This window comes from Phascolarctos cinereus, unplaced genomic scaffold, assembly GCF_003287225.1.
Source record: "Phascolarctos cinereus isolate Bilbo 61053 unplaced genomic scaffold, phaCin_HiC Scaffold_9;HRSCAF=440, whole genome shotgun sequence".
In the NCBI taxonomy this organism is placed as follows: Eukaryota; Metazoa; Chordata; class Mammalia; order Diprotodontia; family Phascolarctidae; genus Phascolarctos; species Phascolarctos cinereus.
This window is the reverse complement of record NW_027556402.1, coordinates 247460522-247473425: the sequence shown is the minus strand read 5'-3', so window position 1 is coordinate 247473425 and position 12904 is coordinate 247460522. Positions and strand designations below refer to the sequence as shown.

Below are 12904 nucleotides of genomic sequence, written 5' to 3'. Positions count from 1 at the left end.
TGGGCCCTTGATATCATGGAACATAGTCTGAATCTTCTGGGAAGAGAGATGGGTAAAGACAATTGGAAGTTTTCTTGTTGTTGTTCATGGATATTCATGAAATAATATTTTAAGCAATGTCTTAAAATGAAAAGAAAAAAATTAATAGGATTTAAGAAGAAGGGAACTTCTTATCCCTCCTTTTACCTTTTGCCTGCATCAGCAAGCAGGATTTTTTTTTCCATTTCTTCCTCTCATCAATAAAGACAAGTAATTATTTATAGATAATGCATTTTGCTAGTATCCTTCACATATCATGGAAACAATCCTATTCTGTTGTAATCACTTCAAGAACTTGACAAAATTGGATCATTTTCAAAAAATTCGATGTGACTCACTTAATGCAAGGAAAGGCAGTGACAGCCAAAATGCTTAGCATCTCATGTGTGACAAGTGGAAAGCCTCAGAAATGTCCTTAGCTTTGTTACATGTGATCTTCAAGTAAGAATCCACTTACTTGTCACATCTGCACCTGCTCAATAAGATATCACATCAGCTCACTCTAGTTTTATAATTGTAGGCATAAACAAAGACCCCCCAGTTTCAGTGTTAAAGCATCCAGTAAATCCCAGGGTCACCAGTTTACAATGCTCTGACCAATAACATTTGTGACAAATATTCGCAGTGTAACAGAATTTTAGCTATCAAAAGCCTAGAAAAACTGTCCCCAAAAGTTGCCACCTTCATGAATTCACTTTGATATGCATGTTTTAGCAAAAATCCTCTGTTTTGACTAAGATTCTTCTAAATATTCTCTTACCCCTTTATTTTCATATTTAAACTGAATTGATGTAATTTTAATGAGAATAATTCTCAATGTTTACATTATATAGTGCTTTGGGGCAGCTAGGTGGTACGGTGATGCCGACTAATACTTATTGACTGTGAAATATGGTAAAATGTCATATACATTTCAAGTCATACCACTGGAGGGTTTAAACGAAATGATTATCATTAGATCATTTAACAAAATAAAAAAAATAATAATTTTGGAATTAAGCAGAGTTTTGAAACCTAAGTCCCCCTAGAAACCTCATTCACAGCCCCATTTCCTTTACCTACAATACTGGACAATCCTAGAGTGACTATATTTAGTAGGATGCAAAAGGATGGCCAAGAAGTTAAACTTCTCAGTATGACATCTTCTCGATTTCACATTTGATCTGATTTTCCTTCATCCTATACCTTTTTCTCATTTCCCCCTTCCCAAGCTCCTTTTCATCTTCCTAACTTGCTTCTATATTGCCTTTCTTCTAGACTTGAATATGCCTACTGATAGGGTACCAGATCTCTGTTCTGACACCTTTTTTTTGTTTTCTTTTCTTTCCATTTAACCGATTTATCACTGCCTGGTTGTCTTCTATTCCTGGCTATTTACTGCCTATACCCAACACTCTATTATAACTACTACTTCAGCTTGTGAATCTCTTTCTGTAATGTTTGTAATTTATAGATTTTTAAAAGTTTGTTAAGGCTTGGGAGTACTGTCTTCAGAGCTTCCTTCACATCCTTATTCTTCAGGCTGTAGATCTTAGGATTCACAATGAGGATCACTAGCGTGTAGCACACCGAAACCACTTTGTCAATATCTAAGGAATGTTTTGACCAGTGTTTCAAGTACCTTTAAAAGAGTATCCAATAGAAAAGAGACAGTGTGAAAAGTACAGGTGGAGAAGGCTTTCTGTCTCTGATGATGGAGAAGTGGGACACCAGGACAATGATCATGGAAAAGAATAAACTGGAACTTGAAGAGATAAAGAATCATATTAGTGGCACAAGGGTAATAGAGCAAGATAAAGTTAACAGAGCTTTATCCAAGGCAATTAGCAAAGATCTTGATCAATAGGCTTTTAATCAATATTGATGGACCAATTGATTGACAAATTACTTTTTTCTGAGGAAATCAATCATAATTTTAAGTCTAATGTTGCTGTTCGTCAAGGCAAGAATTGCAATACCTGGGAACTTCAGTAAGTATATGCTTGATATAAGTGCATAGTAATTATGTAAACACCTCCAAAAGTTATTAAAGTATTAGACTGAAATAATGGAAGTATAATGATTGGAATGGATTGCAGCATTCTCAATTGCCACGATGAAACCTGAAGTTTGCTTCATTTCTGGGAACAAAATTTTAGGAAGCATATCGACAAACTGGCAAATGACTTTTATGAGAAGAACACCTTGAACTTTACCATGTAAATGTTAGGTAAGGGAAGTGCAAATGATTAACATACAGAAAGAAAGAGTTGGAATTTGTTGGGATAAAGCATCTGTCTTTAATTTTTTTTTAGTTGCCAAAAAAGAAAGATTTTTCTGGTTCTGCTTGGCTCATCAAGGTAGAAATAAGAATACATAAAAATGGCAAAAAAAGAAAATTTTGGTAAAATTAAAGCAAAGTTATACTAAAAATCAAACTTCAAAACTCTAACAGCCTCTTTGGGGAGGTTGCAAGTTCACCATCAGTGGAGTTCTTCAATTACAGTCATTAGGTGAGACACATTTAAAATGCAGAATCCACACAATTGTTTGTGAGAGGAGAGTACATTCTGAGCCTTTATAAATTATTGATTGATGGTAAAGAAGCTAAAAGAAATCAGTTTGGGCTGCAGCAGAATGCAGTATTTTGAGTCCAAAATTCAAAACTGAGCTCCAGAAGACATTGTAAAGGCACAGCTATGATTTAAGTTTTTCTTGATCCTCTCAGTAATAGTGAAGTTAGAGTGATGATGAATGTAATCAGATCAGGCATCCTCCATAACCTGAATTTTCAATCCTACATCTTTCATTGACAAAGACAAAGAAATTGGCACTTCAAGGGCATTTGAAAGGCTACCATTTCTAAGTGATTATTTGGCACAACATACTTACAGTATAAACAGAGAAATTTAAAAGTGGTAAATTCAAGCCCCACAAGAGACCTATTTTGAGGGATTTTGTGTATTCTGCCTAGCTCCTAGAGGCCAACTCTGGCCAAAGAATGAGAGGTGGATTTTACCCAGGGTTCTGCTGAAACCAGCCCCAGTTGTTCTATTAAATTTAAATTTAAGTGTATGCATTTATACTTTGAAATCAGCAAGTATGAGTACTAAATTTATTGTTTGATTGATTGTCTAGACTTACAGAAGTTATGGGAAAATGTTAATAATGTAGAGTAAGGTTAAAAGAGTATTGTGTTGATATTTTTTTTCAGAGAGCCAGTTATTCAACATTTCCCAGCACATTGCTGATTTCATGCCCATGCAAAAGATAAAGCAGCACACTATGTGTAACAAAGTGCATCTTGGGAGTGTGTTCCCTTTCACTAGACATCTTCCTACTTGTGGATTATTGTTAGGTACCTATCTTATTTCGGACATCAGTTGGTCAATATGTCCTTCATGATCCTTTCTAAGTGAGCATTTATGTCACTTCTAACTTTAACATAGGGATGTCAGTTAAGTTCTTATTTTCCTAATTATGTAAAGCTTTTAAAATGTGATTAGGTTAAAAAGTGATGCAAAAAAATAACAATGGCTTATGCATTGCTAGCTGTCAGGTCTCTTTCTTTTGTATAATCTCCCCAAGGTCTCAAACTACTGCAGTGGACAAACTTATTGGTCCCAAATGGCTGTTACTGGATGCTGGATCAGTATCATAAACTTTAAAGTACTGCATAAACGTAAGCTACTCTTTTCCAGATTAGAAATCCTATTCGGATCATGTCTTAACTGTCCCTCTCCTCAAGACTGCGTGAAAAGGTTTCACACTAGTTTTACTCAAAGAAAACAATGTCATGGTGACAACTTCCAGGCAAAATGAAATTGAGGATCAAAATTCTTCCCCTTAACTATCAAATATAGCCTTCCCAAAACCAAAGGAAATTATTAGTTTCCGGAGGGTACAATACTCTCCTTTTAGTCCAGGTAGTCAAGAATTGTTCCTTATTCCTTATTTTCCTTTGTAGGTCAAACGTTATCTGAGGATACTATGATAGAAATGGATTTAGGGTCAGGAAGTCCTCCTGTGACTTATGATGAAGCAAAGACAAACCTGCGATTTATTCTCTAATCCCTCCTTTCCAGCCTCTGATTAGCTGCGTGATCTGTCAAAAGTTGGTTAACCTCTCAGTATCCTAAACAGTTCTCTAAGAGTTTGAACAAGAATTGCGTATATATGAAGGGACATCTGTACGGAATTAGGGAAGGGGAGAAGCTCCAGATGAAATAACAAAAGTTGAAGAGCTTATTTTTTTATATTTTAGGCTCAAACTTATTTCCTAGAAAAGGGATTTCAACAGTTTTCCATCCTTGGGCTCAAATAGGTACCATGGAGACAGAAATAACATTCCAGTCTATGAAACATAATGGCAGCTTGAGATTCTCCTTGAGGATTAGTTTGATTCTGATAACATTGGTCAGTTATGGTAAAACAAAATAGAGCCAAACAAAACAATTCAGAAACAAATACATTGAGATAGTACAACCTACCTGTTGAGGAGAAAAGCTGTGCCCTGAGCTCATATGACCCAGCCCCATGAATCTTGCTGGGGTTTTTGCTTATTCCTCAAACATCTGGTGGCATCTGCTAAGTAACAAATCTTAGGACTTGTCTCCAGGTTCATATAATTCTGAAAAAAAAAAACACAGCTCCCTTATATGGCCCCTTCTCCAGGGGGAAAAACGCACATTAGGGACTCATTACTTAAGTCTCTTTCCATATCATCCTCCTTCCCAAGCAAATACATGAAAAAAAAAGTTTTGAAATTAATTTATTTGTACAAATATATTTTTGTGTGGAACATTGTTAATTATATTTAACAAGTAGTGAAAATTTGACCCAATAGGCCAATATTAGCTTCTCTAGTCCCCATTCTATCCTGCCACATCCTGAATATTCCCACTGCTGCTCTCACTTGCCCTTTCTTCCTGGAATGCCCCTTCTCACTTCTCTCTTTACAATTTATCATCAATAAGTAAATTAATATTTCTGAATTCAGAATCTGCTTTTTTTTTTACTTTCAACAGTATTTCTCATTGGTCATGGTCATGTAGGTTTTATGTGGGAGTCATCTATCCAGGCTTTTCATTGTTGTCCTTGATATTCTTGACCTGTTGTTCTTCCACATAAAATTGATTATTATTTTTCAAGCTCAACAAAATATAACTTTGATAGTTTGAGAATTATATAAGCAAACTAATTTTGGTGATGTCTTAATTTCTACTTCATTGATTTAACTTGCCCCTGAACTGCTGAAGTGTATACCATTATCTAACCTATTTTTTGTTTCTGTAGAAAGTTTTATAATTGAATTCATAAATTTCTTGGTTGGCTCTGGGTAGATATACTCTCAAATATCATATGACTTGTATAATTATATCATTTTTAAAATTTATTTTTAACATTCTTTTCTTTATAAATGTTAAGTTCCAAATTTGCTCCCTCACCCAAATTTCCTACCCATCCCACTAAGAATGCAAGCAAAGATATCAATCATATATGTGAAATCATGTAAAATATTTCCATATTAGTCATATAGCCAAAAAATAAAAATAAATAAATAAATAAAACAGAAAATTATACTTCAGTTTATACTTAAAGTTCACCAATTATTTCTCTGGAGGTAGATAATAATTTTTATCATCAGAGTAGCTGAGTGATAGTTGAGCATCATTAAAACATTGATGTTATTGTCAAAATGGTCTCTTTTCATTCACTTTGCATCAGTTCATATGGTTCTTGCCATTTGTTTCTGAAAGCACCTCCTTGTCATTTCATTATAACACAATAGTACTTCCTTACAATCATGTGTAACAACATGTTCAGTAATTCCCCAACTGATAAACATCCCCTGGATTTCCAATTCTTTGCAACCAACAAAAAAAGAGCTATAAATATTTTGTACATGTAAGTCCTTTTTCTTTTCCTTTGGTCTCTTTAGGGGTACAGACCTAGTAGTGGTATCACTAGGTCAAAGTGTATGCTCTTCTTTATAGTCCTTTGGGCACAGTTCCCTCCAGAATGATTGGATAAATTCCATTTCCACCAACAATGCATTAGTTTATGCATTTTTAGGCATTCCCTCCAGAACTTGTCATTTCTGATATGTGTAAAGGAATATCTCAAAGTTGTTTCAATGTGCATTTCTCTGATCAATAGGGATTTAGATTACATTTTCATATGACTATAGACAGCTTTGATTTTTTTCTTCTGAAAACTAATTGTTCACATCCTTTGAACATTTATCAATTGGGGAATGGTTCTTATTTTTATAAATTCATCTCAGTTCCCTATATATTTGTGAAATGAGGCCTTTATCAGAGAAACTTGATATAGATTTTTTTTTCCAATTTTACTTCACTGTCTATGGTACCTTTTAGCAAAATATAGTTTCCTCAATTATCCCCATTAATTAGTTCTATTTTTGCTTTTGCTTTATGTGAGACTAGTATTGCTACTTTTGCATTTTTCACTTTAACTCAAACATCATTGATTCTACCCCAGCCCTTTATTTTAATATTGTGTATGACTCCATTTCAAATGTGTCTCCTATCAACAATATATTGTTGGATTCTGGTTTCTAATCCATTCTGCTATCTGCTTCTGTTTTATGGGTGAGCTCATTACATTCACATTCATATTTGTGATTACTAACTGTTGCTTTCCTTCCTTCCCATTTTGTTCTGTTTATCTTTCTCTGTCTTTAACCTGTCCCTCCTTAAAAAATTTTATTATTTCTTACCAATGCCACCCTTAATCTGCCCTCCCTTTTATCACTCCCTTCCATCTCACTTATGCCCTTTCCCTCCTCTTTCCCTACTGAGTAAAATAGATTTCTATACTCAACTGAGTGTCTGTATAGATTCTTCCCTCTTTGAAGCAATTCCAATGCGAGTGAGGTTTAAACATTATACTATTACTCCACCCTCTCTTGCCCCCCTAATATTAAAGCTTTTCCTTGTACACCTCTTTCACGTGAAAAAAAAAAATTCTCCATTCTACCTGTTCATTTTCTCTGTTCCCACTGCATCCCTCTTTCTCACTCCATTTTTTTTTGAGGTCATCCCAACATAATTGACTCATACTTAAACCCTCTGTCTATACAGATTTTTAATTGTCCCAATAAAGAAAAAAAAATTCTTAGGAGTTACATGTATCATCTTATATCATACAGAAATGTAAACAGTTTAACTTTGAGACTCTTACAATTATTCTTTCATGTTTGCCTTTCTAGTCTACTCTTGAATCTTGTGTTTGAATGTCAAAATTTCTATCCAGCTCTGGCCTTTTTAGTAGGCCTTTATTTCATTAAATATCCACTTTTTTTTTTTATCCTGAGAGATTATACCAAGTTTTGCTGGTTAGGTTATTTTTGGTTGGAATCCTAGCTCCTTAGCTTTCCAGGATATTGTATTCCAAATCCTCTGCTCTTAGCTCTTTCTTTAACTTCTCCAGGAATTCTAATTGGTTTTGTGATCATGTAGTATATTGTTTTCCCTGAGGCTTTGCTTGTGGCTATTTTCACATTGGTCTGTTCTGAATTTATGTCTTGATTTTCCCTGCTGCCATAGTAGCTTTTTTCATAGTAGCTTTTTATAATCAAGTTATATTTTTGTTGTTTTACTTATTTTTCCAGTTTATTTCTTGACTTTCAATTTAATCTTAAATTTGAGCTAAGGTTGGGACACATTATTCCAGGCTTCAAGCTTTTTTGTGTTATTTTCAAAGCTAGTTCTGTGGGTCTGCTGGTTTTCAGTGCTTCCAAGGTGGTATAATACATGGAGATGTATGGTCACTGCTTTTCTGGTTTTTGTTCTTCTCTTTACCCAGTAAGGATCCCGGCTCACCTGCAGCTACAAGCACTCACACTTCTCCTGGTCTTGCAACTGTGACCAGGTCCCTTGTTCTCCTGCAGCCACAAGCACTAGAGTTTATCTCCACCATAGAACTGTGACCAGGTCCCCTGCTCCCTTGTGACCAACCACACATGTTGCTCTCTGCCCTGGAACTATGACCCAGAACTGCTATGGGCAATGGATCTGCCAATCAGTGACAAGGTCTAAAACTAGTGTTGCTGCATTCTAGGGCAATCCCAACCCCATTGTCACAGATATCTCCTGATGATCTCCTAAGTTGTCTTTGGCTAGAAAATCATCTCAATTTGACTTTTTATTGGCTCTGCTGGATTAAAATTAGACTTAAGGGACTATTTTAAAGATGTTTGGAGAAGAATATTTGGAGAGTTCAACTGGATTGCTGCCTCTACCATGATGTCTTGGCTCTGGCCATTTATAGGTATTATTTTCTTTAGCATTTTTGTGCCTCTTTTTACCAAACTGTTTTCATAATCCAACAGAATATTCACAAATGAGGTTTGCATATTACATCTGGACACCCCCAATCCATATCTCAGGGCCTAGTTATACTCTCACTTACTTTGTAGTTTTTCCAAGGCGTGTATATAGATGTTTAACAATACAAGCCTCCAAAAGCACGCAAAATTTGTTCATTTTAATCTACATTGTTTATACTTTCTAAAAGTATAAAAGAAAAATCAACACATGATATATAGTGTTTTTTTAATTTCTGATGATGTATAAATGCTTACACAGAAAAAAAAAATTAACAATGGACAGTCACATAATCTGTGGGATTTGAGTCCAGCACACACCTTTTTGTTTCATGTTCACTAACCCTGTGGGTTTACAATTTTCAAATTCTTATTGCTATAAAGCAAGACTGACACTAGATGGCAGGAGAAGCCTTGCTCATAAGGTCCAAAAGACTAAGTTTGATTTTAAACTTGGAATGTCAGCTACCAAATAGTTTCTAAAATTTTTAGTGCATTTTTAATAAGCTATTGAAACTTTTCACATCAACATTAATTAGTAAGATATTTCTTACAGATAACATTTTAGAGGAGTTAATGCTAAGGTATAACTCAGAGATCCTTAAATTTATTTATTTATTTTTTTGGTCATGGTCCCCTTTGGCAGTCTGCTGAATCTTATAGAATCTTTCACAAGAAAAAAAAAATAACTAAAAAGAAAAAGAAAAAGCATATGATTAACAAGGAAGCCAAAATTAGTGAAAAATAAAGATTTTATATATATATATATATATGTATACACATATATATATATGTATATACATATATATATATATATATATATATATGTATATACATATATATTCTTTTTTTCCTAATTTAAGTTCATGGACCACCTGTAATCTCAAATTAAAAACTGCTGGTATGGCTTAATATGTTTGCTACTAAATGGTTCATCTGATTCAATTTAATCTACTTCAGTTCAGATGAGTTCAGTTCAATCAACATTTAGTATGGGAGTTTATATAACACACTATGATGGACAATAGTGATACAAGCATCCCTCCCTTAAATGCACTGTGAATAGATCACTTGGCAAATGTGTTTAAAATGAATAAAAATAATTAACCTTATCGTGGTTCTATCTGAGACACAACAGATCAAAATAGGGAAAAGATAAGGGCTAAGCAAACACTTAGTTCTACTAGAGTGAGTAAGTTGGTAGACAGAGTAGAACACTCATTGAATCACAGTGTTGAAAGAAACTTCAGAGGCATCTAATACAACCTATGCTTGCATATATACTGCTGTAAATGTATTCAAGAAAGGCATTTGTTGGGGCAGCTAGGTGACACATTTGTCTAATTGTATTTAGAAAGGAAGCATCCACCCGAAGAAATCAGAAGTCATCAAAGTGTATTTTAATCAATTAGCAAACATTTATTAAGCATTAACTACTTCTTAAATTATTATTTATTCACTACTGTGTCCCAGGAACTGTCCATACTGAACAAAAAATGGCTCTCCAGTGTGTTTGGGTGAAGGTCCTTAGTGAAGAGGAACCTACTGCATATAAGAAAGTTCATTCCACTTTTGACAGCTCATTTTAGAAAGTTTTCTTATGGCCAAACAAAACATTTCTGATCCCTCTAGAAAAGTGAATCACTTAGGTAAATTTATATCTTTTTAATCTTCTTTCAAATTTGATGTGCCACTGAGCTGTTCATCAAAATAACTAAACTTCCAATATAACCTTTGGACAATTTAGTCATTTACCAGTAAGATCTCCATGTAACTCTTAAAAAAAATCTACTTGAGGATTATGACTAATTGGATTATATTACTCACCTCTCCAAAACCACTATCCATTATTCATGATTTCCTATCCTTATCTCTCCCTCCCTCTCTCTCTCTCACACACACACACACACACACACACACACACACACACACACACACACAAACACACACACACACACACCCCACATATATAGACATATGTTTATATATGTGTGTGCATGTGTGTGTATATATAGTAGATATGCATACATAGTATAACTCTGTGTGTAGTATACAAATAGTATACAGATGTATATACTCTATGCAGTAGTATGCAGATAATAACACATAGATAATTATTTTAGAAATAACTAATTCTTAATAAATGTTTCCTAATTAATCAGAACACGTTTTAATGATGTGATTTTTTTCAGGGTGGATCCTCCCTTTCTAAATGCAGTTAGACATATACCTATCTTAAATAAATTTTAAGAGTCTATAAGAATTGTTGTGGCTGAAAAACATCAGGTATTACACCTTTTGAGTCTTTACCCTCCATTGCTTATGATAGATGTATAAAGAGAATAATTTGTACTACAAATCTTTTGCTGATAAAGGTCATAAGAACGTCTTTAAAACTTCATAGCTTGCTAGATTATAGGTCTTAGGAAATGACTTAGGAACTGACTTACCATGTATATATCACCAAATTGGTAGTTATTTCATCAATGACTTTTGACCATATAAGGCCATAGGAGAATTATTACTTCCAAAAAAAAGAAAAACAAAAAGAAAAAGGATCAGATTAAAAAGAGTAACAAATCCAGCAGAGCATAACACTTTTATGTCCTGATAGGATGAAGGTCAGAAGAAGTCCAAGCAGAATCCAGAAAAGAAGAAAGGTTTGAGAAGTTACTCTGTGTACTCTAACATTTCATATACCTTATCTCATGATCTAATACTGGTCACCAGACCACAATATTTCTTCTCTTATCTCTCCTCTGCATTTGACTGAATCCTCCATGGTGAGACATTCGTGTGCTTGGGAATATCACTCCTGTGGATTTACATAGGGCTCCATGATGGGATCACAATTTAATTTGAGATTTGCTTGACCCATGATGCAGATCAAGTTTCTGTTCACCCATTCAGGGGCATCTGTCTATACTTTCCCCAAATATATGACATAAAGGTTTCATTTGTCAGGCACGCCATTACCATGATATCATATTTTCCCTACTAACTCTATGCTTTTGCTATATAATTCATAACAGAAGAGGTAGAAATGAGCTACATGAAAAATAACGTGGGGAGATGATGGAGGTGGAAGAGGATGAGGAAGAAGCTGGAGAAGTAATCCTTTGGTAAACAGCAACAAGGCATAGTGCATAGAGTCTAATATTCTGTGTCAGAAAGAGCTAGATTTATATCTTTCCGCTGTCACTAAGAGGTATCTGGATGAAGACACATGCTTTAATCTCTACAAAATTAAATTATTCTTCTATAAAACCTGATAACATCAGTCATATAAACATCACAGGTTTGGTATTTGTTTCTAATAATCAATTAACATCTTGTTTTATATGGTACCTCAAAGACATTTGCATTGATTTTCTAGAGCTCTTTTCAAGGCACCTTTCACCTCCTTGTTTCTCAAACTATAGATCAAAGGGTTGAGCATGGGAATGACCAAGGTATAAAAGACAGAAGCCACCTTGTCTGTATCAAAAGAGTGGCTACACTTGGGCTGCAGGTACATGAAAATAAGAGTTCCATATAATACAACCACTACAGTAAGATGAGAGCTACATGTGGAGAAGGCTTTGCATCTGCCCTCAGCAGAGTTCATCCTTAGGATGGCCACAAGAATGAGTCCATATGAAACAAGAACAATCAGCAGAGAGAAAACTAAATTAAAAGCAGAAAGGCTCAGAAGAATTAATTCTACATCCTTTGCATCACTAGATAAAATACTTAAGAGGGGGAGACTATCACAGTAGAAATGACTAATTACGTTAGATTTCCAAAAAGGTGAATTAAAAATCTTAATTGTAATCAGCAGTGCTTCAAACAAGCTGTAGAAATATGGGATGGAAACCAAGAGGCAGCACACTCTCTCTGACATGATGACCTTGTAAAGCAGAGGATTACAGATGGCTACATAGCGGTCATAGGCCATCACTGATAGCATAAAAAGTTCATTTACCATTAATGTTATAAAGACAACTAGTTGGAGTGCACATGCAGTGTAGGAAATGGTATTTTTCTCCACTACAAAATTAACTAACATTTTGGGGCCAATTGCCGTGGAGTATCCAAGATCAAGAAATGCCAGATTTCTGAGGAAAAAGTACATGGGAGTGTTCAAGTGAGAATCAACCTTAGTCAAGAGAATCAAACCCAGGTTCCCCATAATTATGGCCAGGTATATGATGAGGAACACAAGGAAAAGGGGGATCTGCAGGTCAGGATGATCTGTGATGCCCAGGAGAATGAATTCAGTTACTTGAATTGATGTTGTTTCATTCCCCTTATCCATGTCTTCCATCCAAGGAAAGCAGTCTAAGAAGAAAAGGACATGTGCTCTTTGAATCTAATTGTGATTGATAAATCACAAGAGATGCTGTATGTAGGATATTTGGGAATACTTCTTGCTGTTCAGTATGACATCAAATCTCCTTACTTTCCATAACTACTCCTTAGTGTCTGCACCACAGACAGATTCCTTTATTATCTAAACAATGAAATTGAGCCCGCACAAAAAATTTAGTATATTCA

General features: G+C 34.7%; 1 protein-coding gene across 1 annotated transcript; it reads right to left on the bottom strand.

The window, feature by feature from the left end:
- Window positions 1-11717: 11717 nt before the first annotated feature.
- On the bottom strand, window positions 11718-12674 carry LOC110199597 (olfactory receptor 8K3-like). Its single transcript, XM_020974466.1, has one exon. It carries the CDS (start codon window positions 12672-12674, stop codon window positions 11718-11720), a length of 957 nt encoding a protein of 318 aa, XP_020830125.1.
- Window positions 12675-12904: the final 230 nt, after the last annotated feature.